The following is a 25,068-nucleotide window of genomic DNA, read 5'->3' on the forward strand; positions in this document are numbered from 1 at the left end:
CTCTTTTTGTTATTAAAAACTCTTCAAGTAATTACAGGTGACTTACTATTGAAAGAACTATATTTTCTATAGAATAATAATAAGATGAAAAACATAGAAGGTAATGGTAATCTTCCTTCTTTCTTTTCTGCTTTTTCTCTTTCTTTCAAACACTATCTATTTATTTTGATACCACATTTTGATGTCAAATTGCAAACCAACATGGGGATACAAACGATAGTGGCTTGAGGTCTACCGATTGCTCACCACATTTGGTAAGAGTAGTTGATTTCAAAATCAAACAGTCAGATCCCATTATGGAAGAATAATCTGACTCGGCGGTGAATTTCATTATTTAATAAATATTCAAATCTTATTTAAAGACATCTAAAAATTTTAAAAAACTCTCTCCACTTAGGAAAAAAACAATAAATAAATAAATAAACATAAACTTGAACACACTGATTTTCAGGTAATATAACTGCACTGACTAGGAGCTTTTTGAATCCCAGAAAAGATACTTTTCATGAACGAATCTAGATGCACTGACTAGTTACAATTTTTGTCCAACTTCATCCACAAAAGCCTTGAGATTATTGTCCGACATTCCACCATTCTTCATAGCTTCCCTCGCCAACTCCTTCCATTTCTCAGCATTCCTTCTCAATCCTTCTGCTCTTTCTCCATCTCCCATAACAATTTCCAAGCACATCTTTATCTCATCACGTTCAACCATTCCTTCTTCATTCACCCACACCCGAATGCCAGTTTTCCACATGTCCGTGATCAGCTTTGCGGTGGTGGCTTGATCCGTCCCTTGGGGAAATGCCACAACCGGAACCCCACAAACCATGCTCTCCAAGGTTGAATTCCACCCACAGTGCGTCACAAAACATCCCAATGATGGATGGGTCAAAACCTCCAATTGGGAACACCAAGGTACTATCATCCCTCTCTGTTCCAATTCTTCTCTGCAACCCAGCATTTCTTCATCTTTCACTTCTCCCTTATCGGGTTCTCTTATGACCCACAAAAAAGGTCGGTCACTATTTAGCAGACCACAGGCAATCTCCTCCATTTGCGGCTTTGACAAAATAGCTAAGCTCCCAAAGGATATGTAAATGACTGATGATTTGGGCTTGGAGTTCAACCATTCTATGTAGTCAGTGGAACCTTGAAATCGGTCACCTCCGAAAGAAATATCAGTTGGATCTTTTGCATCCAAGAAAGCAGATGGAATCAAGGGGCCAATTCCAATCAATTTAAGCTTGTCCAAGGCCCGCAAAGCCTTGGGCTCTAATGCATCAAAGGTGTTTAGCAGTACTTTAGGGTTTTCATCTTGGCTAAGTGCTTCGAAATTGTTTTGAAACGATTCGAGAACAAAAGTCAATTTATTTGAAGACAGTAGAAAAGAGGGAAGGTCTCGGCTAGTGAACAGTGGCTCCAGTCCTGGAAGCTCAATGGACGATGAGGGATCAATGCTTTTATTTCTAACCTCATCACCATAACCATTGAAGTAATAGTAGTAGATGTCAAACACTGTGGTCGCTTGATTCCAGAAATAAGCAGATAAGACCTGAACCCTACGTGCCACCTCTTGCGCCCAATCAAAGATCATGGTGTACACTATGCAGGCAACGGGCCGACCTTGGTCAGCACATTCCAGCACGAGCTCAGTGAGCTTTCGCGTTCCTTGGCGCTTAATCTCTGACAGAACGTGATGTAAATTGTCTTTGTTTTCACACCCATCGTCGTAGCCATCAGAGAAGGGGGCGAAGGATAATCCACAAACAGACAGCGGTTTGACCATGTGGCGTTGGGCATAGACGGTAGTGACAAAGGTGACCTGAGCACCGGTTTGTATTAGCCGCTTGGCCAACCGGAGAGTTGGATTGATGTGGCCTTGCGCTGGATAGCTGACAAGGAGGAAGTGAGGAGGAGCCATGGCCGGGGCTAGTTTACAGGGAAAGGGGTGAAATGTGGAGAATTGCTCATGACTGGTATTGTAAAGGGGTGTGAAACCTTAAATAAAGGGCTGCAGTTTGCAGAATGAATATTGTATTAAATTACATTTGATATTGAAAGGAAACAATGTGTTTTCAGAGTTTATGGATGGAAACAGTATCTGACCGGATTCTGCTGATCCAACCATGAATTTATTTCCTTTTCCTTAGTTCATCAAATTCAATTCCAATAATAATAATTATTATATTTATTTTTCAAGTCTTTATTGTGAATCAAAGGAGAGAGGTGTATTTTTATATTTTACCAAAAAGTAAATTTCAGAAGATGGATGAAAAGCATACATAAATAAAAAAATAAATAAATTGAAAAGGTAAAATAGTTTAAAATTTTAAATTTTAATTATAAAATAACTAATTCTAAAAAAATTAATTAAAAAACTTAAGTAAAAATTAAAACATATAAAATTTAAATTAACTCCTAAGTTACATCACAAGGGAGCAAAATAAAGAATAAAATCGGTTATCATTGATATTTCAGGGATCCTCAAGCCTCATCTTCTCCTTTTGTAGATTGGACAATTTAGTAGCTAGAAATGTTACCTATTATGAATTCTCAATAAGTTACTGCATTGTCAACATCTTTATAATCATAATCTCACAATTCAACCTTCTTTAGAAGTTATTACAATTTTAAGTCCTTGCACTTGGGGGCTTGACACTATTGAGGCAATATATCATCCCCACCATAGTGAGCAATCAATCGATCTCAACTTTAATCGATGACAAAGAGAACCACCCCTTATTAGGTTCATCTTCTTTTTCCTCTTCTTTCGACTACTCTTCTACTTCTACAAGTTTTGGCTCCTCATTCTCAACCTTGTTATTGGTGTATTTGGACTTGTGGCACACATTTGCTATTAACAACCTTTCAAACAACTAGAAAGGAGGATACAAAGTCATTATAACATTATGTTTGTTGAACTTGATGCTATCTTAGATGATAACATTTACTTGCAAGGCCTTTGTGTTTTTGACAAAAATGAGTTTTCTATTTCATATAACAAGATGAAAGTGATTAACACTACAAAAAACATTATTTTCACACTTAAAAACATAGATTTTATTATCACTTTTGAGTGTTAATCATATCTTTTTTTACTTGAATTCTTGTAAGTTGTATTTTAGAGCTAACAGGGGTATGCAACAAAATAGAATGAAATGAGGCATTTTAGGTGAATTTCAAGGAAGGGTTATTACATGAGGTTGATGGAGGCAAAGAAAATTGCCAAAGAACTTCCTTGAAGTTCAAACAACTAGTGGAAGCAAGGGATCAAATTATGAACTTTGATCGTGAGGAAAGAAAATGAACAATTAAGTGAAGTGTAGAACAATCACATGTTCAAAGAAGGGCAATAAATCACCCTGATGTAAATGTGTAAAAGAAAGAAGGAAAGCAAGGCCAATATGTAAGGACAATCATGATCGCAATTGCTGGTGCTATAATGTGTCCTCTGATCATCTTGCTTTGTTGTGAAGAAAATGGTCAATCCACCCATGGCTTTGTTAAGAAGTTAAAATGAGAGATCTAGAGTATTCACTTGCCAAGTTCAAAAGATTTTCCATAATAATAACCACCACTCAACAATAATAGCAACCTAACAAGAATAAAAAATGATAATCCAAGAACATTTAATAAAAAAAAGGGACATCAAATATAACATGGAAAAACCCTCCAAATGGTGATACAATAGTTAAGTCCTCATAGGTTTCTTCACTTTGAAAACTTATATAAATATATCTCAATATTTGAGGTGGGAATCCATCACCCTAGAAAACAATGAACAAAAAGAGATTAGGAAGAAATTATACGTACCATAGGGATTTCCTCAAAAGGTTGATGAAAGAACTTGTAACTTCACCCTTGAGCCTTAGAACAGTGCCCAAAAAACAATCCTATATATATATATATATATTCATTTTCTCAATCACCCCTTCTCTCATAATACCAAAACTTTAATGTTATTTATATTTGCACTTAAGGAATACTCAAATATAAAATAGTCTAATATATGGGCTCATGGTCTGGACAAACTTAGCCCAACAATCTCCCCCTCCAACATATGAGGTAGGAATTCAAATCCATAAACCCATCACATGGAGTTCAAACCTGTTATGTCAATGCAGGACTAAAGCTTTTGCTTAGTGACAACCTTTGTCAACATATTTGAGACATTTTTGTTGGTGTGAATCTTTATCAACTTGACTTATTTTCTTTAACTATATCCCTCAACCACTTGAATACCCATTTGTTTTTCAATGATTTTATTCCTTTAGGAAGTTGTACCTACTCATATAATTTTAATGCAATAATCCATCTCATCTCGCATGGCTCTCAAACAATTGCAACTATCCTAATAAAACTTAGCTTCCTGGAAACTCTATTGCTCCTGATTACTACTCAAAAAGTGCTATTTGATAGCCTATAATTAATCCTTTTAAACACTTTTGAGTAGTAGTTTAGGCCTTTTAACTCAATTGGCATGTTAAGGATCCTTTAAAGCAATTTTGATCACTTTGTGTAAGTTTTGGTGTTTTTGTTAGTATTTTGATCACCAAAGCAAGTCAAGTCTGAGGAGAGCTATGAGGAATCTTGGGCAAAGCTTAGAATTCATTTGCCAAGAGTGAATCCGGATTGCAAGGAGAAAAAGCAAAGAGAATCTGCCATAAATCCTATTCTTGATGACAGTAGCAGCCACTTTTGGAGCACTTTCTGAATTCCAAATGATGCATGCTATACACCATTTCAAAGCTCAGGAAGTCAAGAATCCAATGCTTCAAACGGTGCGTGATTCGGAGTTGAAACGAAGAAGTTACAGCCACTTCAAGTCAATCACTCTAAAGTGTTGCGGAATCAGCCTTTTGTTGCGAGAATTTCGCAGCCTTTTTGTACAGTGTTGTGGATTTCCTCCTGAAGTCACCCGATATATGCCGCAAGCTGGAAGCTGAGAACCTCAAGGTGGAAGCCAACTTCGCAGCCCTGTGAGGATAGCTTGTTGCTGCGAAGTGATTTCGCAACCCTTCATGAGTGTCTGCGAAATCTCGCAGACACCATTTTCTCCTGCGAAATGGTCCTTAGTGCTTCCCGATATTTGCCACCGACTCTTTTGGATATTTTTCTTCAGATATTTTTGTATAAATTTCCATTTTCTCCTTGTATTCAGCCACTCATGTAATTCCTTAGCTAGGAAGTATCCAAGGAAGGGTAAATTACCTTCCTATATAAACTCTCTTGTAAACACTCTCAGGAGACGCTCGGAGATATATGTAATCCGATCAATATATAGATATATCATATATAGAATCAACAAACAGAGCACTTGCTCTGTTTTTCATATATATTCTTGTCTTCTCTTTCATTTTTATTTCTAGCCAACCAAACTTTGAGGATTTTTCCTCAGAGGATGAGAGGCTAGGCTCTTTGTCTCTTGGAGTGAGGAAAGCCGGGTAAGTTTACACATGCATAAATTGGAAGTTTTGTTGTTTTAGTTTTTAATGAAGAGAAAGTGTGACCCGTTAATGGTTTTTATCTTTTTAGTTAACTTAAAACGCCTTTAATTCACCTGGGCCAACACTTGGTAAGGCAAGTGATCTCCGTCCATGGAGATGCACTAGTTTACCCCTTGCGAGCCTCTGGGAGGTGACTTGAAGGTAGGATTTTCTAGAATAGCCAACACTTGGTAAGCTTTTGGACTCCAAGGAGACATCCATTAGTTATCTCTTGCGAGCTTTTGACGGGTAATCCAAGGTTAAAGATCACCTTGAATGGCAAGTGCTAGGTGAGAGGTATGAGCCATTGCAAGTTGCATCAGTGAGAGGGATTTAGTGTTTGAACCCATTAATGGGAAGCACCTGTACAACACCGGTTAGAGAATAAACTATATGTTAATTCTCTAATGCGAGGAAAAGAAACAAGTGACCGGAACTCTCCTTTTTGTATGAGGAACGAGCCTAGTGATCTGAACTCCAAGAAACACTTTTCTTTATAAGTAAAATCAGTTACTATTTTTGGTTAGTTTAAAACCAAACCTTTTTCATTCAAACATCTTTATGTTTTCTTTTAAAGCTAACCTTGAAATGAAAAGGCACCAATTCAGCTTTGAATTAATATCATTTGCAAAGTGAAAACCCATCCCAGTGAACGATCCTAGAGCCACTATGCTATAGTAGCTTTGTCTTTGCTACCCTAGTATATGGTGTAATAGGTTATAAATTTTGTTGATTACTCCCTCAATCAAGGAGCACCAGCTGGACATGAATCAGTTGAGACACCAAATGGGCACGAATCAAATGGCGCCGTTGCCGGGGATCGAACCCCGAATCAAATGGTGCCATTGCCACTGCCGTTGCTAGGGACGAATCAGCTCCTTCTCATCAATTATTAACATGTACTTAGAGGAAGAATATCTAGTAAAAGGACAATACTCTCTAGTAGACCTCTTAGCTTGGGGTACCAAAGCCTCCTGATGAAGTGATTGCTCCCCCTACTCCTCATGCTCAACTGGCTCTTGTGTAGCTATGTCATTTGCACTATCATCTCTTGGTAGCTCATCAATTTCCTCCTCTTCATTTTTGGGCTGCTCTAATGATGAAGGAATAAGTACCAACTCAATAAAGTCGTTACTTATAGCTTTGGATTGATTAGGTTTGTCAAAATCTCCTAAAGTTTGATCTTTTTGAATGACCATATATCTACTTCTTACCAATTTCTTCTTGGTTAGATCCCAAAATTTGAATCCAAAGTCTTCATCACCATACCTAACAAAGACATGTGGAACTGTCTTATCATCAAGTTTGGATTTATGTTATTTGGGAACATGGACAAAAGTTTTACACCTTAGACAACTTTGCAATTTTTAGCATACACCTATCCCTCTCAATGATGTGGAGTGATTCATCCTTTCAACCACACCATTATGTCGTGGAGTGCTTGAGATTGTTTTCTCATGTCTTATACCATTTGTAGTGCAATAAACTTCAAACTCCCTTGAGTTGTACTCACTTCCATTATTATACCTAAGACATATCAATTTCCTTCTAGTCTCTTTCTCAATCATGGGATGAAATTGTAGAAAATACTAAAATACTTGATCCTTTGATCTAAGCAAATAAATCCATACCTTCCTAGTAGCATCATCAATAAAGGTGATAAAGTATTTATTTCCTCTAAGAGTTTCCACATCCATGGGGCCACAAACATCAAAGTGTACCAACTCCAACTTTTCTAACTTCTTCTTATATCTACTACTAAAGGAAACCTTATGTTGTTTTCCAACCAAACAATGATCACAAGAAGACAAGGATTCATTTTTTGCCAAGGGAATTAAGAACTTCCTTGCCAAAACTTGCAATCCTTTCTCACTCATATGTCCCAAACTTTTATGCCACAACTCCAAGGAAGTACCCTTTATAGCATGTAACTCCTCATTACAAGCTTTCCCTTGGGTCTTGTACAAATTAAGTGCAACATGCTTCTTCTTTTGCAACAACCAATGAGCCTTTAGTGAGCTTCCACACTACAAGAAAAAAGCTCTTCATTGACAGTTTTTCATCGTCAAGATAAGGGATATCTGTTAAGGTAGATCAGTGTTCACATATGTCATCTATGCCAGTGTCAAGAAATGATAAAAGCTAGCTTGACATATGCATATGTTAAGGTAGACCTTATTTCTATCAATGTAGGAATCTTATTAATATGACATATGTGAATGTTTCATCCATTTTAGTCAAGGTTAGGTTAAACATATGTGAAGGTTGACTCATTGTTTTATCAAGATTATATTCAATATATGTTAAGCTTAAGTATGATATATGTCAATGTTGTTTTATATGCTTTTAAATTTAATTTACACATATGTCAAGGATTTTTTTTTTCAAAGTTGAAATTTTAATATGTTAAGGTTCCTTTATTCTTATGTCAAGGAATACAATTTCTTTTATGTCAAGATTTCTTTATTCATATAAAGGAAATTGTTTTATTTCATATCAAGGTTGCATATGGAACATGTCAACAACCTAACCTATTGCCCAAATGATCTACAAAAATTGAACTTGTTGTGTGTGTGTGTGTATATATATATATATATATATAGATAAACTACATGAATGTATAAAGTATATTATATATATATATATATATATATATATATATATATATATATATATATATATATATATATATATGAACATGTAGGCAAATATATTGACAAAAAAAAAAAACTTAATATCCTTGCATAATCTTGTATTATCATCACATGCATACAAAAAAAGGCAAATATGTACCCAAAAATTCAATAGTTATACATGATAAATATAATGTATGCATGATCTTGTGCCTTCAAAAGTGTTGTAATTGCTGCAAATGCCACCTAACCTTCTACAAGTAAGAAAAAAACATTAGTATATGTTTATAGTTGAAAGATTAATAAAAGGATATAAACATGTATCCAAATGTATTCCTAAACAACCTAACAACTATATATAATCTTGTTATCTTATCAAATATATATGAAAAAAGGATAGATATTTACCAAAAAAAAAAAACAAATATCAAGTAATTGTATATGATAACAAAAATTTATGCGTGATCTTCTCCTCTAAAAACTGCAACTACTGCAAATGTCACCTAACCTCTAGCAAGAAAGAAAAAAGTAACATTATTTTATGTTTATGTTTGAAAGTTCATTAAAAATATATAAATATGTATCCTAAATATATCGAAATGTATCCACAAACAACCTAGCAGGTATACATGATCTTATAGTATTATCATATATATATAACATATTTACTAAAAAAGAACCAAAAATTAAATAATTATGCATGATAACAAGAATTTATACATGATCTTGTACTTGTATCAAATATATATATATATAAATGATAGATATTTACCAAAAAATCTAATAGTTATACATGATGACAAAAACTTATGCATGATCTTGTACTCTAAAAATTGTAAATGTTGCAAATATCACCCAACCTCTTGCAAATAAGAAAAAAAAAACAACATTAGTTTATGTTTATATTTAAAAGTACTAATTAAAAAGATATAAACATATACCAAAATACATTAAAAAAATAAAAAATATAGCAATGAACTTTTAGGGAAAAAATATAGATAAGATATGTACCTAAAAATATCCAATAAAAGAAAAAACTAATTGCAACTTTACATACATGATAGTAAGAACCTATGCTGATGTTGTATTCTCAAAATTGCAACTACTACAAATGTTATTCAACTTCTTGCAAGTAGATAAAAGAACTACATTATTTTAAGTCTATATTTGAAATTTTACTAAAATGATATTAACATGTACCAAAATTTATGTAGAAAGAATCCAACAAACATACATAATAATAATAAAAAAGAACATGACTTGGTAATTTCATCAAATGTATCTTTTAAAAGATATAGGTATGTACCCAAAAGTATCCAAAACTTCAACATCTATGCATGACAATAAGATCTTACGTATGATCTTGTAATCTCAAAATTGCAACAATTGCAAATGTCACCCTATACCTTGCAAAGAGAAAAGATGCAACATTAATTAAAATTTATGTTTGAGATTTTATAATCTTGCTTATCCAAGGCAGAACATAACATCAAATTAAGGCATGAATCTGGAACATGCCTTGTATATTTCAATGTCAACTTACACTTCATATTGGTTGCAAAGAAAACACCACATATCCCTACAATCTTGGAGTGACTAGAGTTTCCCATCTTAAATGTGCCAAAGTTTCTAACTCTATAATAAGAAAACAACTCCAAGTGAGGAGTAGCATGGTAGGAGGTTGCAGTGTTTACAATCCACTCAACTCTTTGCTCATCTACATGCAAACACTCATTTGAGAGCACTAAAACTTAATCACTGTTGGATATAGAGGTTGTGATATTCTTGTTATCTTATTTTTCCTGATTCTATCTATTCTGTTCCATTTTCCAAATTTGAAAATTCTTTTTCATATGCTCATCTTTTCCACAATGGAAACATTTTATTTTATCTCTGGACTAAGACTTCCCCTCGAACTTGTCATGACCTTTTTGTCCTCAATTCCTGGTTCTTCCTCTACTTTCTATGATGAGGACTTGTGCATTTTCTGGATCATAAGCCTTCCTTCTTGTTTTTTCATTGAACAAATTTCCCTTCACAAGCTCCATAGATAATACACCATTCGAAACAGAGTTACTAATAGTCACAACAAAAGTTTCTCAACTGTCTGGTAGTGAACACAATAACAAAGAAGCTTGTATCTCATCATCCATAACCATTTTCATAGCAACCAATTGATTTGCAATACTCTAAAAACATTCAAATGATCTGTCATTAGTGTTCATTCCTTTAACTTCATGTTCTCTAACTTCTTTAACAAGAAAATTTTATTCCTAACAATTTTTTGTTCAAACATTGATTCCAGTTTCTTCTAGAGACTATGGCCATTTGTTTTATATGCCACATAATGACGTGGGGTTGCATCAATCCATTGCCTAATGTAGGCAATTGCTTTTTTGTTCATCTTATTCCACTCCAAATCAGAAATATCTTTAAGCCTAACTTTTTCACCCTCAAGAGTATCTAACAAATCTTTGATGGTGAGAAAATCTACCATCATGGACTTCCACATAGCCCAATTTGAATTGTTAAGTTTTACCATGGTTACTAAGTTCCTTTCTATTTCCATCCCTTTCAAAAATAAAAGTTCCCACAACTAGACTTTGATACCACTTGTTGGGAAGTTAAAGGAAGAGATTTAGAGTATTCACCTGCCAAGGTTAAGAGATTCCTCCACAATAATAACCATCACTCAACAATAATAACAACTTAACAAGAATCAAGAATGATAATCCAATAACATTCAACCAAAAAGAAGGGACACCAAATATAATATGAAAAAACCATGGAGAAATTTCTTTTAATTACCATGACATAAATTTCATCTTTAAAACTCTTTTTTTTTTTTTTTTTTTTTTCTTGCATGATTGTAACTTCATCCCTAAAAGAATATTTTTTTATCCATGACTACAAACCTCATCCTTTTTTCTATAAATAAAAAATTCATGTAAAAATGTTATAAAAATTATTTGCCATGAATACATGATGGGATGAAATGTAATCTTTCTGTCATGAACCAACCTTCATCATTGAGAAAACCTTTGTTTTCCAAGAATATAAACTTCATCCCTCAAAAATAATTATTGTGACTATAAACTTCATCCCAGGTACAAGTGTAATAGGAGCATCCATTGACAAAAGGTTTACCTTAAGATGATCATCTCATGGCTATTGAGAACGAATCAACCTTATTTCTATGCAAAAAAATTTTGATTGCAAAAACTTCTTTTTGTGCCTTAAAATTGCATTCATGATTAAAATTATATGAGAAGTTTGTTGTAGTATAAGGACAATATTTTTTGTGGAGGAAGAACTTTTTTTGTTCCCCTTTTCAATGAGATGTTACATGTTAAAAAGAAGAAAGATGAATTATGTACAAACAAACACCAACCAACTCCATACAAACCAACAAGGAATAACAGAGCTAGAAATATTTGAGGAAATATTATTTGTTTAGGGATGGAGAAATATTTTCATTTCAGAAAGGTAGAATAGTTGTTTTGGATTTTTGGAATTATGTACAGATTATCAATCGATTGTTTATGGAGGATCTGAGCTGTGACCTGGTGTCGATCTGATTGGATCATGTCATTTTTCATTCTATGTTGGAAAATGACATTCTATACTTGTTTTTCATTTTAGATTGCTTGATCGAACTGGTTCCTCTCTAAAATTCAAAAAATACAACACCATATAATTCATTATATTATTTATTTGAAATACAAAAACAGATTGATAAATTACACCAATTAACCTTTAAATACAAAGCAAAGAATAATTTATTTGTACCCTATGTTATAAGCATCAAGCCCATAATGGAGAGGAAACAACAAAAGAATATTCATGGCTCACCCTTAATTATACAAACTCCACCCAAACTGTTCTAGAGATTAAACCTTGAGTGCTTACACTCAGGAGGGACACCTTGAGGGAAGCGTTTGAGATCAGTGCAGTAGTTGTAAATCATGAAGTTCTTCTGAACCCATCTCAGCCTTCTTCTGCCGTAGGCATCAAGTTCCTGGGTCTGGAAGGCACTGTCAGAGAATGTGCTTGTAGAGGTGGAAGTGCTGGCTCTGAAGTTTCTGTAGTATGCTGTGAAGGGTGCCTTGGACCAGTCAGTTTTCACCAACCCTCCTCTTGTGGCCCAGTCATCCGCATTCCAGAGGCTTGAGTATATCCTCATTGGCTGGTTCTTTGGGAAGGGAACTCCCATTGATTCTGCATTCTTGAATAGCCTTATGGGAACGTTGTCTACCAAGAAACTGATGAAAAAACCAACACCCAGTTCAGTTTTAGTTTATAGAAAAAGAATGGAAGTAGCGTTGGAATGTAGGGTTACGTACATGATGTGTTGGGCGCTCCAGGCGATGGAGTAGGTGTGGAAGTTACGGGTGGGGTCGAACCAGAGGTAGAATTGTTGCTCCCTGTTGCCCTTCCCTTGAGTGAATACATTGGTGTGGAGGATATAAGGATCTCCACTTAGGTTTCCCAAGAACTCAAAGTCGATCTCATCATGGGTTGGCCCTTGAGAAGACAACTGCATCACAAATATAACCTCAATTTCCAATTTCATCCTACGATTTCACTACATAGCAGGTATCAAGTAATGTTCCTTAAAGAAGTTTGGAGAGAGAGTTGATGAAACAGGACTTGTTGGTTGATAATAAAAACGACAACTGTTTTCTATTTTTAAAACTAAATACTGTTTTTGACACACTTTAATATTTCAAAACAAACAAAATAATACCTTCTATAATAATCACTCTATACCCTGAGGGGACAAAACTACTCCCGAGTTCCCAAAAGGAAAAAGAAAGAAAAACGGTCACTCACCCACCATTTTAAAGGAGGTCACGAGAACAAGTATGTTGAGAAATCTTATCTTTTACGCAAACATATATTCAAGCAACTTTCATCTTTTGTGAACATGAGAAAAGCACTATCATCCCTAACAAAATAAAGTTTTGTAATGATATCGAAGTAGAAGAGGAATGAAGTTTGAGAATGATGACATACGTAGTAGGCAGTGACAGTGCCAGCGGAGTTACCAGCAACAAGCTTGAGCTGCATATCAATCCTCCCAAACAAATACTCCTTCTTGGACTGAAACCCAGACCCAGATGTCTTGTCCAGAGAGAGAGACAGAAGCTGTCCTCCATTGAAGATCTTAGCACGATGATCGCCCCATGTTATGTCAAAGTCTTGATAGAAGTTACCAGCAGAGGCAGTAGCCAGAACCATTGCAAAAACCAAGCAAAAAAATGAATACCTATTTGAAGAAGACCCCATTTTGAGAAGAGAATAGTGGGTTTTGTAGAGTATTGGATGTGAGGTTTAGAGGAAGAGAGGGATTGGTATATATAGGGTTGAGAGAGAGAGCGTATGATGTGGGAGACGCGTGAGTGACCAACAACTGGAGACAGCTGAGCAAAGTAGCAGAAGCTGGAAGGCATTGGTGTTATTTGAGGGGAGTTGGGTGCTTTTAAGGCATTGGGTTGTTTGTGGGGAAGAGTTTTTAAAGAATGATTGGGATTCTCTCTGTGTAGGGTCCTCAAGCCATGATTTCGACAGCTGGTCGATAACAACTTCTTTTATGCGTAGGTTCGGCACACCGCCATCCCCCTCTTTCCTTCTCCTTTCTATTTTTCAATATATATAATTTTCATATAGATCTTATCATTCTTCAGAGTATTGAAAACTCTTACTTTTGTGGGCTGAAGATTTTAATTCCAAGTCATTATATTTGGTAATAGATGCTAATAGGTTTTAATATATCCAAATAAATAAATAAAATAAAAAATATAAATAAAAACTCATTTATTTTAAATGATATTTATTTTTATAATATTAGATAGTTTGAAAAGCAAATAATATATAACATTTATTTAAAATTTAATTCACTAAGATAGGAAATAAAAATTTGTTTCAAAATCATATTAAGAAATAATATCCAAATATTTTTAGAGTTGTGAATGAGTTTTTATTTTTCATTTTTTTTAATATATGAAGCAAGACATACTTTTCCCGTTTAGTTTTAGAAAGCAGTAAAAAAAAAAAAAAACAAAAAGTGTTAAGAAAAATTTATATATTTTTAAATTATTTTATCTTTATACAATAAAGAGAAATAATTAAAATAAGTTTGAAAAATCATAAAAAAAAAATATTTTATTAAGTTTAAATTTATTTTTTATTTTTTGTAACTTTTTGTTTTTTTTTATTTTTCATTTCTATTTTCTTTTCCTCATATTTTTCATAAAATTTGTCGAGAACCAAACAAAGGCTTGATTTTTTTTCCTTCTCAAGCTACAATATCATCATCTCATTAAGCTAAGTAAAATGTGTTGGAGATATAAACAGTACAAATTGAACCATTATTTAAGATATGTTTGGTTCTCGAAAAATTTGAGAGAAAATGAAAGGGAATGAAAATACAAAGGAAAAGTAGAAGGAAAAAAAATATAAAGGAAAATAAAAAATAAATTAAAAGTAGATAAATTATTTTTATTTTTTACTTCAAACTTATTTTACTTAGTTTAACTCATCGATATAAAGATTAAATAATTTAAAAATATATAAGTTTCTAACTAATTTTAATTACATTTGATTTTTTTTTTTTCATAAACAACCAAACATGAGAAAATAATTTTTCTTTACATTTATTTTCTTACCTTAGTAATTTTCAAAAACCAAACATAAGCTTAATATCTTAAGCTTTTGAAATGGGTGTATAAACTAATGACTATGTTTGATTATGAAGGAAAATGACTTTCTCGTATTTAATTTTACTATAAAAAATATAAAAGGAAGTCAAATATAATTAAAATTATTAACAAAATTATATGTTTTAAAATTATTTAATCTTTACATAAAAAAATTAAATAAGTATAAAAAAGTTTAAAATGGTACATAAAAATAATTCATTGATTTTAAATTTATTTTTTATTTTTTATTTTTTATTTTTTCTTTCATTCTAATTTTCTTCTTTAGTTTCCTTTTCTTAAATTTTCCTTCAAACTCTCCAATAACCAAACATGATGAAAATATTTTACTAAACCACTAAACAGAAAATAATAAATTTGAAAATAAAGTGGTGTAAAGTATTAATATGATAATAATTAGTTAATAATAAATGAAAAAAAAATATCCTTGATATGTTACCGTTTGAATGTAAAATTAAAAAAAATAAAATAAAATAAATTCAAAATGTACGATTATGGCATTGGAAACATGTGAATGTAGAAGATAAATTCCAAGTCGCTTTCAGATGTAGTAAATAGGATCACGGGACACGACATTGTTATGTGGGTCGAATGAATGAGTTGTCAAATTCCAATTGCTTTTCCCATACTCCAAAATGTGAGAAAAATGAATATAGGAAGAAGAATACGAGGAAAAAAATTGAAATTTTTTTTAATTAATAGATTATTTAAAATTTTTTTGCTTATTTAATTATTTATATAAAAATTAAATAATTTAAAAATATGTAAATTTCTTAATATTTTTTTAATTATATTTGATTTATTTTATATTTTTTATAATAAAACCAATATGAAAAATATATTTTTCTTTTTCAGAGCCAAACGTACCATCATGTTTTTTAATTCTCTAATTCTTTGTTTCCTTTTTATATCCCATATTTCTCTTTTTTATTAACTTGATATTTGAATTAAAGTCTTATTTTAATGAGGATAAAATTGTTAAAAAGGTTTCTAATTACTCTTTAAGGTATATTAAGGGTGTGTTTGGCTGTGGGAAAGTGAAAAAATAGTAAAAAAATTCATTTGAACTTTTTATTATTCTATAATTTTTTTTAAATATATATATATATTAAACATATTTTCAAAATTTTCACTTTAGTTAATGTATTTTCTTGTGTTTCACAATTAAAAATTGAGATTTATTTTTATTTTTTCTTTCTTGTATTATTTGGATTAAGAAGAATTATGAATATTTATTATATTCATTTAACTTATATAATAAATTAAAATTTTTAAACAGACAGTCCAAAAAATAATTCAAATTATTTCAAAAAAAAAAATTCATTAACGTAAGGTTCAAAATAATTTGATCTTTAATTCTTAAGTAAAGATCAATTAAATAATAGTTAGATGGATAGATTTAAGGTGGTAACAATTCGGGATTGGCTTGCCTCCACAAATGTAACAGAACAGTGTTCTTTCCTTGGATTAGCTAACTACTATAGACGGTTTATTAAGGGATACTCTGAGATGGCTATCCCTCTCATTGACTTGAAGAAGGGGAGGGAATGGAGGTGGGAACTGGAGTGTCAGACTATCTTCCAAAGGTTCAAAGACGCCATAACCTCGAAGCAGGGTTGAGACTACCAGACCTTAAGCTTTTACTCCCCCTTTTGTTTATAAAGGCATCATTTCATTGCAAAGCTTAGAGATTGTGAGATTTAGATGAGTTAATTTCACTCAAAATTGAATTTTATAATTTTAAAATAAATTATATTAATGTTTTAGCTTTTTTTGTTTTAAAAAAAATAAATTTAAACCATAGCAATCACAAAAGCAACCATTGTGTATTTCTTTTGTTTGGGATCGATTTTTTTTTTCCCTCAAAATTTGCCTCTTCTTAATTATCAATTTAGTTTTGATATTTTTCTCAAAAGCAAATTTGAATTGAATATATAATTGATGGGTGGCGGTGGAAAAGGGTTATTTCCAACTAGCTGTCGTGTACATTGAAAGAAAAAGCTATGGGCCAAAATGGTGTTGACCAAAACAGGGTCTCTACATTCATTGGGTGGAGATGAGTTTGGATTCACAAAGCATTAAATTTATAGTGTAATTTCCACCATCAAGGGTCCTTTTCTTTTTCCCAATAAAATTGAAAAAAAAAAAAAAAGAAGAAGAAGGAAAAAAGGGCAACTGACGAGAGAATTTGGAAAAAAAGAAGAAGCCATTTTTCCATTTTTATTTAGTTGATTTCCCTTAAAGTACAGCCAACATTTGTGTTTACGCGTAGAAATAAGATTGGAAATGTTGATATGGAGACAAGGATGAGGTAGTTGCCATGAAACATTAAAAAACAAAGGCATTGGTAGTAGGAAAAAGGCCAGGAATAATCAATGGGTATGCTATTATTGAAGAGTGTTTGTTAAGGATTCCTTCTAATTTGGATTACTTCCATTTCACGTATAGATGGGTCTTCCTTTCCAAAATTTCCATTTTTAAGTGCTTATTTATCACATGCAACCATTTCCTTTATAGATAATAAAAATAAAAGTATGTAGTGTTACAAACTTTTATATTATGTATATGACACTAAGAGGGTGTTCGTTTTTTTAAAAAAAAATTTTTAAAAATAATTTACTTTTGGTTGTTTTTCTATTTTTTTATGATTTATTATAAATTTTTAGATAAATAAAAAATTAAAATATTTGATTTTTTCTAAATAAAAAAATAATATGTTGATTTTTTAAACCCTTAATAAAAATAAAATATTAAAAAAATAAATAACACAATACTTAACACTAGTAAACATAGTTTAATTTAAAGTTCTATTTAAAAAAAAAAACAAACAAATAAACACCACATAATTATTCAACGTAGTTGATATAATTGTTTATTTGATTTGATTGAGGATGAAATTTTATTTTCTATTTCATAATAGAAATATTTTACTGTGACATTTTTAAAATAAATTAATTATTTTATAAAATTAATAGCAATTTTTGTTTTTTTCATATGTTAGGCAAAAGAAATGTCTTCATACAATTGATTGAGAACTGATTCAGCCTTAGTCAATGCTATATAGGATCTATTTTTGTTGAAGTAATGTAGAAGTCTAGGTTTTTTTTCCCTTTTTTTTTATATATATTTTAAAATTATAGATATTTAATTAATTATTAACCTAGAAAAGCATTTTAGAGAGGATGTGAAGAGAAAGTAACACTAATTACTCACATTATTAATCCATACCACCACTCATTGTATAAGTGGTCATCTTTATGGTAGGGACCTACTAAGTTTTGAAATCCCATTATTCCACCATGTACAAAAGAAATTATTAAAAAAAAAAAAAAAGATAAAGTAATTTTTTTTAATATTGAATTTTTTTCTGTATGAAATAATTTAGTAAAAATTACAATTCCATAAAAAAATAAGCATAAAATTTTTATATTTGAATGCCTCTTTAACAACTTTATTTTAATTTATTTATTTATTTTCAACTATTCCATATAGTTGTAAGTAATATTATCTCAATTATTTCTTTTAATTGTATTAAAAAAAAAAGGATAAATGGAAAAATAGAAATATTCCCTTTCTCTTGGGTACATGGAGCTAAGGTAGTAGGTTTCTTTTCTTTTTCTTTTCATTTTTATTTTGCTTTTATTTGTTCTTTAATTTGATGAGCCTTTCCAAAATGTTTCATTAGTGGAAAAGGTCAGGCTGGGTAGGAATGGCAACGGGGTGGGTTCGGGAAGGGTCGCCCCCATCTCAACTCCGCCCCATTTATTAAAAAAAAATCCCATCCCCATCCCATTTAAAAAATTAAACGAGGCAGGTATGATAAATTCCCATACCCGCCCCATTTTACTTTTTTTTTTAATTCATAATTGAAACCGGCGAGAGAGGGCTTACTTTCTAAATTGAACTGCGATCAAGAACCATTGGAACACGACTTTGAAGAGGATGTTTGCGGCAGAGATCGAAAAAGTGTCGACGCCTGTGTTGGTTGATAACGAAGGATCGCGGCCTGAGAAGAGGCAATCGAGCGGTGGTGGCCCCTCGATGGCAGCAACAGGGCTTTGCTTAAGCCCTGGCAATCCTACTAGATCTGATGTAAGCGACACTGGCTTTCCCATAGTTTCTTCTCCAAATCTATATCGACCTGTGGCAAGAATTGGAGCGATCCAAGTGCCTCCTCAACAGTTTGAGCCATCCTCGAAGAAAGACTATCCTCCAACAATGCTCACCCTCTCCCTCCCAAGAATTGAGACCTATGAGAACAAGTACAAATCTCCACATCTCGACTATGCTCCTCACCACAACAAGGTGGTGTCTCTAGATAATCAATCGGCTTTGACCTTCACTGTACCGAAGAATCCTGAGCCGATGACCTTTGGTACATGATTCGTGCCCAATTGGTGTCTCAACTGATTCGTGTCCAGCTGGTGCTCCTTGATTGAGGGATTAATCAACAAAATTTGTAACCTATAACACCATATACTAGGGTAGCAAAGAAAAAGCTACTATAGTATAGTGGCTCTAGGATCGTCCACTGGGAAAGATTGACAAGCTCTCAATGATACCAATTCCAAGTGAATTGGTTTTGTTTCATTTCATGGTTAGCTTAAGAAGTAAAACACAAACTTTGATTGGTAAAGGTTGAGACTTAAACTAACTATCATAACAGAAGTTTGGAATAATTTAGGAAGAAAAGCATTCCCTGGAGAGTTAGGTTCACTGGGGTGGTTCCTCATGCAAAAGACATAGCTCCGGTCAGATGGTTCATTTCCTCGCGTTAGAGATTCAACACATAGTCAATTCTCTAACCGGTGTTGTACAGAGACTCCTTCAATTAGATTTCACTTTAATTCTCTCACTGATGCAACTTGCAATGGTTTAAGCCTCTCACTAAGCCTTAACCATTCAAGGTGATCTTTAACCTTGGATTACCCGTCAAAAGCTCGCAAGAGATAACTAATGGATGTCTCCTAGGAGTCCAAAAGCTTACCAAGTGTTAGCTATTCTAGAAAATCCTACCCTGAAGTCACCTCCCAGAGGCTCGCAAGGGGTAAACTAGTGCATTTCCATGGTTGGAAATCACTTGCCTTACCAAGTGTTGGCCTAGGTGACTCTAAGGTGTTTTAAGTTAACTAAAAACATAGAAATCACTAAAGGATTTCACTTCCTCTTCATTAATAGCTAAAACCACAAAGCTTTGCATCCTTGCACTTGGAACCTTCCCCAGCAACCTTAGCTCCAAGGAATTAGAGGTTTAGTTACTCATTCTCTGGGGAAAACTCCTCAGAGAATTCATAACTTAGAAATAAAATGAAAATACAAAGTGAGAAGGTAAGGCAGTAGAAAGACAATAGACTTTACTTGCTTACCCAAACATTTACAGAAGGAACTCCTCCCTGAGAACAGCCTCCCGAGAGGTATATATATGAACATAATATAAAACTAATTATTACATAGATATTTAGTCTTTTTACTAACTTAAAAACTAAGGAATCTTGTAATTGGTGGTTTACAAGGAGTATTTTGGGATTTAGACAACAAAAATCTAATGGAAAATATCTCCCAATGTCGGTAGCAAATATCGGGAGGCTTCAGGAACCATTTCGCAGGAGAAAAATGGTGTCTGCGAGATTTCGCAGACACTCAAGAGGGCTGCGAAATATTTTCGCAACACCAAGCTATCTTCATAGGGCTGCGAAGTTGGCTTCTACCTTGAGGTTCCCAGCTCCCTTCTCGCGGCATGGTTCGTGCATCTTCAGAAGGAGAAACACCTTACTGTACAAAAATGCTGCGAAATCACTTCGCAACAAAAGGGTGATTTCGCAACACTTTGCAAAATGCTTCCTTCAGCTCGGAGTGATTGACTTGTAATGGCTGAAACTTCTTCGTTTCAACTCCGAATTGCACACCGTTTGAAGCATTGGATTGTTGACTTCCTGAGCTTTGAAATGGTATATAGCATGCATCATTTGGACTTCAGAAAGTGCTCCAAAAGTGGCTGCTACGACTGTCATCAAGAATATGCTTTCTGGCAGATTCTCTTTGCTTTTTTCTCCTTGCAATCCGGATTCACTCTTGGAAAGTGAATTCTAAGCTTTGCCCAAGATTCCTCATAGCTCTCCTCAGTCTTGACTTGCTTTGGTGATCAAAAATACTAACAAAAACACCAAAACTTACACAAAGTGATCAAAATTGCTTTAAAGGATCCTTAACATGCCAAATGAGTTAAAAGGCCTAAACTACTACTTAAAAGTGTTTAAAAGGATTAATTATAGGCTATCAAATAACACTTTTTGAGTAGTAATCACTCCCCCCAACCGACATATTGCTAGTCCCTTAGCAATATAGGAGAGAAAAATGAAAATAAATAGCAAATTATACTAAAATTTACAACATCATGCTGAAAGGAAATAATTCTCAAGTGGCATGATGATCTAATTCTCACATGAATCATTAAAGAAATACAAACCCAAATCTCAACAAGAGTCATAACACCTATGCTAAACACTGTCAATCAAGGGAGTGCATTATGCAAACTGAAGTTTTAAAATCATTTCCACTTTCTAAGAATCAAACTTTAGTCTTCCACACAAATCTATGTGTATTGGTTCCTTAGGTTTCGAGAATAATATGCTAAACTAGTCTCTCCCCCCAACCTATCTTTTTTCAACACTTTAGCAAATTAACCAAAATCAATAAGAAAAGAACACACTTTCATCATCTTTTTTTATTTATTTATTTATTTATTTATTTATTTTTTTTAGAGAAGCTTTATGGGGCACTCTTTCTGACTTGTCCATGTAATGGGGGTCCATCGATGACTCCCAACCAATTAAGGTTTAGGGCACCAAGCTTTAAGGATCTTTCAACCACTAACTCCTCGGATTTTTCCCCGGACTTTTAAGAATGAGATTCTAATACCCAAGCATCTACCATATGCTAACTTTACCTATTCACCCTTATAACGAGCATTGAGGTCGGTGACTCCCAACCAATTAAGGCTTAGGGCACCAGGCTTTAAAGGCTTTCACCATATACCCCTCAGACCTTGCTCGGGTTTCAAGGCAAGCAAACAACTTTCTTTATTTCAAAGGCTCATTGGCCTTTTGCAGGGTGCTTCAATTTTTATCAAATGAGGTCAAATATACCAAGTCCCAAAATTATCCTAAGTCAAGAGGGAAATAGCTTTTCATCTTATAATCGGAATCTAATGTGCACAATGTGTGAATAGCTTAAAGTGGAAGAACTAAATTCAATTTCAATAGAAGCTTCAACAATTGAACCACTTTAGTAAGCATAATCCATACTCTAAGCCAAGTGAAAAACAACAGTTCAATTTCTCTTGGTTTAATTCGAAAATTTTTCCTTAAAATTCATGGAGAATAGAATAACACTAGCAAAAAGTAAAATCTACAACTAATTAACCAATATAATTGCAATACCAAAAAGATTTAGCATACTTCCTTCCTCATACCCCCCTAACCGAACTGAGCATTGTCCTCAATGTGATTTGAGTGACTGTAATAAAAGGGAGGAAGTGGTACCTCCTTGCTGAAATCAAATTCGAATATTGATTGGGGAAAACCACATGTTTCAAAAAGAATAGAATATGTGAGAAAAGGAAATAAGAATAACTTAATGCTAACTTTTAACAAGAAAAATTCAACTTGTATTACTTTCTGTTCATTCAAGTACAGTGCAAAAGACAAGTAATCACAAGGAATCCCAAATATAGTACCAAAATACTGGGACTTCTTTTCAACTAAAAAAAAAAAAAACAAAATGCATAAAAAACATAAACAGAAGATATATATAATGTCTGATGAGTGGGGTGGTGGTGCTAGGCAGAAGGATCTGCCTCCTCAGTAGGTGGATCAGCTGGGGCTTCGGGCTCTGGAGGATGAGACTCTGAAAGATGAGGGTTTGGCTCTGCTGGTGTATCAGTGGAGGGCTCTACAGCTTGTGGCAGATCGAAATGGACTTGGAGCTGCCTTAAGATGGCAGCTTGTTGAGCCTGAGAGGCTAACATCTGCTCTTGGCATGCTCTGATGGCTGCCATCTCCTGAGCAAGATTGCTCTGAGAAGCTGTAAGAGTCTCCAATGCACGACACAACTCTCGATATTCAGATTAGGAATGGCCATCCTCGGCTCAGCTGATGTGGATGGCTGAGATGAAGTAGGTGCAGCTGGTGGAGCTCTAGGACTGGCAGGAGCAGCAACTGTTATACCTTCAGGTATATGTCTTGGGGAGGCTCTCCTTGCAGCTGGTTGAGGCTGCCCAGGCTGATAAACTTTGTAGGTCGTCATATTATTCCATTTATCAAGAGTGAATGACTCACGGCATATTCGCTTTCTCTCCAGCTGAGGCTCAGAGGGGTATCCCAGTTGCTCCAAAATTTGGCATAGCAGCCTTGGGAAGAGGAGGGGAATGCAATCTGCTCTCTGAAGCTTCTTCTTGTGAACATTCTCTTCAAAATAGAGAAGGACTGCCATGATCAGATGATGAGGCCCAAAGAAGAATCCTTCTGACATCTTGTATAGAGCTTCCAGGAGAACTCCCCTTCTTTGGGTCCAATGCTGCAATGGATAGATATTATGGTGCGAACCATCTCTATCTCAGTAGGATTTGCCCAAACTCTAAAATTATCGAATTGGGTTGGCTCAAAAGGAATTTGCAGGGCTTCAGCAATATGTCGTGCTCCCAATATACCATGTCTCCCATCGATTGTGAAATGAATCAAGGTTGGATTTCTGACCTCTTTGGTTGTCATGGACTGGTAGAAATCCGTGGCTATCCGGGGATAGAAAAAGTCTCTTGGAGTCAGCAAGTGCTCCATGTGATACCTCCTCAGCAGCTGGAATGATTGGGCAAGCTCCGGCCTCACTCTGAATGCCGGTAAGTCGAAGCATAGCTCGGAATGGAATGGTCGTGTTCTACAATCCAAGTTTCCCTCAATTGGGGGTTGAAGTAGCATTGGCCTTCGGATTACTTCTTCCAGAGCTGTTTCAGCTTGAATTTGGGACTCGGGAAGTGGCGCTTGAGGCTCTTGAGATTTTTCTTACGGCGCCGGAGATGGTACCGGCGATGGAACTGGAGGGGGACTCGGCGAGGGAACCGGAGACGGCATTGGAGTTTGAACCAGTGATGGAATTGGGGAAGGCTCTGGAGATTGCTTAGTCAAATCGACGGGTTCTGAGCTTTCCACCCTGGGTTTCTTCTGCAATGGCCGACCGCCTGACCTGGTAAGGTATCGTCTTGCCGGCGGCTTTGGTGGCGCGGGCTTCACCAGAGGAGGATTTGGCCTTGACGGCGAAGGCTCTGGAGCAGAACCTGGGCTTGGCTCCTTTCGCAGACTCTTCTTGCGGTTCGAAGGAGATGAAGCCTTAGCCCCTCGTGTTCGCGCCATTTCGGGCTATCGAACTTTGCCCGGCGTTGCTGATCGGAGAAGATGACCGGAGGCTCGGACGACGTGGCTTGGTGAAGAAGACGAACAGGCTGCGAGAATGGTGCTCTAATTTTTGAAACCCTTTTCGCAGCTCAAATGACCGGTATAAATAGGAAAAACGGAAGCCTAAGGGTCAGTTTAAGTTTCGCAACAAAACGCCAATTTCGCAGCAAAATGCCATTTTTGCAGCAACTTCGCAGTGAGTTTCGCAGCTGCGAAATTGATGTTACTGTGCTGCGAAGTGGCACTCGTGTGCCAAAACCACTTTCGCAATTGCGAAATACCCTGCGGAATGAGACTTTTGGTGCGAAATCACGCTTTTCCACTTCGCACTGTGTTTCGCAGCTGCCAAATGGATGCTACTGTACTGCGAAGTGGCACTCGTGTGCCAAATTCACTTTCGCAGCTGCGAAATACCCTCGCAGAGACTTCTATAGTGTTGCGGAATGGTTTTGCAACAAAATGCTCAGTTCACAGAAGTTTCCTTCACTCTGCGAAATTTCGCAGAGCTCTGTTTTTCCCCTATTTTTGCTCTGTTTTGGCTCCGATTTCGACCCAATTTTTTTCTTTTCAAACTCCTTGAAATTTCTTCCACCTGGGATCATTCAAAACGATTAAAACACACCTAAAAACATGATTTAAGATCAAAAACTAAGATCAAATGTATGGAAAAAACTTGAAAATTTACAAAATTTACAAAAATTTTGGACTGTGGTAAAACCACGTCCAACAAACCCGTTTTTTCTTAGGCTTTTTGAGGCTCAAGGAGGTTGATCTCCTCCTT

At 34.5% G+C, this 25,068-nt stretch overlaps 4 protein-coding genes across 4 annotated transcripts; 1 reads left to right on the top strand and 3 right to left on the bottom strand.

The window, feature by feature from the left end:
• Window positions 1-532: 532 nt before the first annotated feature.
• On the bottom strand, window positions 533-2,017 carry LOC100263517 (phloretin 4'-O-glucosyltransferase). The gene has a single exon (XM_002263462.5). The coding sequence runs from the start codon at window positions 1,922-1,924 to the stop codon at window positions 533-535; it is 1,392 nt and encodes a 463-aa protein (XP_002263498.1). The 5' UTR covers window positions 1,925-2,017.
• A 9,778-nt stretch (window positions 2,018-11,795) lies between these two features.
• Window positions 11,796-13,526, bottom strand: LOC100263523 (xyloglucan endotransglucosylase protein 1). Its single transcript, XM_002262725.4, has 3 exons — window positions 13,139-13,526; window positions 12,466-12,659; window positions 11,796-12,384 (listed from the first exon to the last, which is right to left on the bottom strand). The coding sequence occupies exons 1-3, from the start codon at window positions 13,409-13,411 to the stop codon at window positions 12,006-12,008; spliced, it is 846 nt and encodes a 281-aa protein (XP_002262761.1). The 5' UTR covers window positions 13,412-13,526; the 3' UTR covers window positions 11,796-12,005.
• Window positions 13,527-18,783: 5,257 nt separating this feature from the next.
• On the top strand, window positions 18,784-19,224 carry LOC104879411 (transcription factor MYB44). Its single transcript, XM_010652147.1, has one exon. It carries the CDS (start codon window positions 18,784-18,786, stop codon window positions 19,222-19,224), a length of 441 nt encoding a protein of 146 aa, XP_010650449.1.
• Window positions 19,225-23,897: 4,673 nt separating this feature from the next.
• Window positions 23,898-24,245, bottom strand: LOC132253845 (vegetative cell wall protein gp1-like). The gene has a single exon (XM_059737099.1). The coding sequence runs from the start codon at window positions 24,243-24,245 to the stop codon at window positions 23,898-23,900; it is 348 nt and encodes a 115-aa protein (XP_059593082.1).
• Between the last annotated feature and the right edge of the window lie 823 nt (window positions 24,246-25,068).

Source organism: Vitis vinifera, chromosome 5 (assembly GCF_030704535.1).
Source record: "Vitis vinifera cultivar Pinot Noir 40024 chromosome 5, ASM3070453v1".
NCBI lineage: Eukaryota > Viridiplantae > Streptophyta > Magnoliopsida > Vitales > Vitaceae > Vitis > Vitis vinifera.

Excerpts from the sequence above, each read along its gene's own strand:
- LOC104879411 (XM_010652147.1), top strand. The coding sequence starts at position 18,784 with ATGTTTGCGGCAGAGATCGAAAAAGTGTCGACGCCTGTGTTGGTTGAT.
- LOC100263523 (XM_002262725.4), bottom strand. The coding sequence starts at position 13,411 with ATGGGGTCTTCTTCAAATAGGTATTCATTTTTTTGCTTGGTTTTTGCA. Across the intron at positions 12,660-13,138 it reads GCACTGTCACTGCCTACTAC|TTGTCTTCTCAAGGGCCAAC; the intron begins GTATGTCATCAT and ends TTTGTGATGCAG. Across the intron at positions 12,385-12,465 it reads TGGAGCGCCCAACACATCAT|TTTCTTGGTAGACAACGTTC; the intron begins GTACGTAACCCT and ends TTTTTTCATCAG.
- LOC100263517 (XM_002263462.5), bottom strand. The coding sequence starts at position 1,924 with ATGGCTCCTCCTCACTTCCTCCTTGTCAGCTATCCAGCGCAAGGCCAC.
- LOC132253845 (XM_059737099.1), bottom strand. The coding sequence starts at position 24,245 with ATGGCGCGAACACGAGGGGCTAAGGCTTCATCTCCTTCGAACCGCAAG.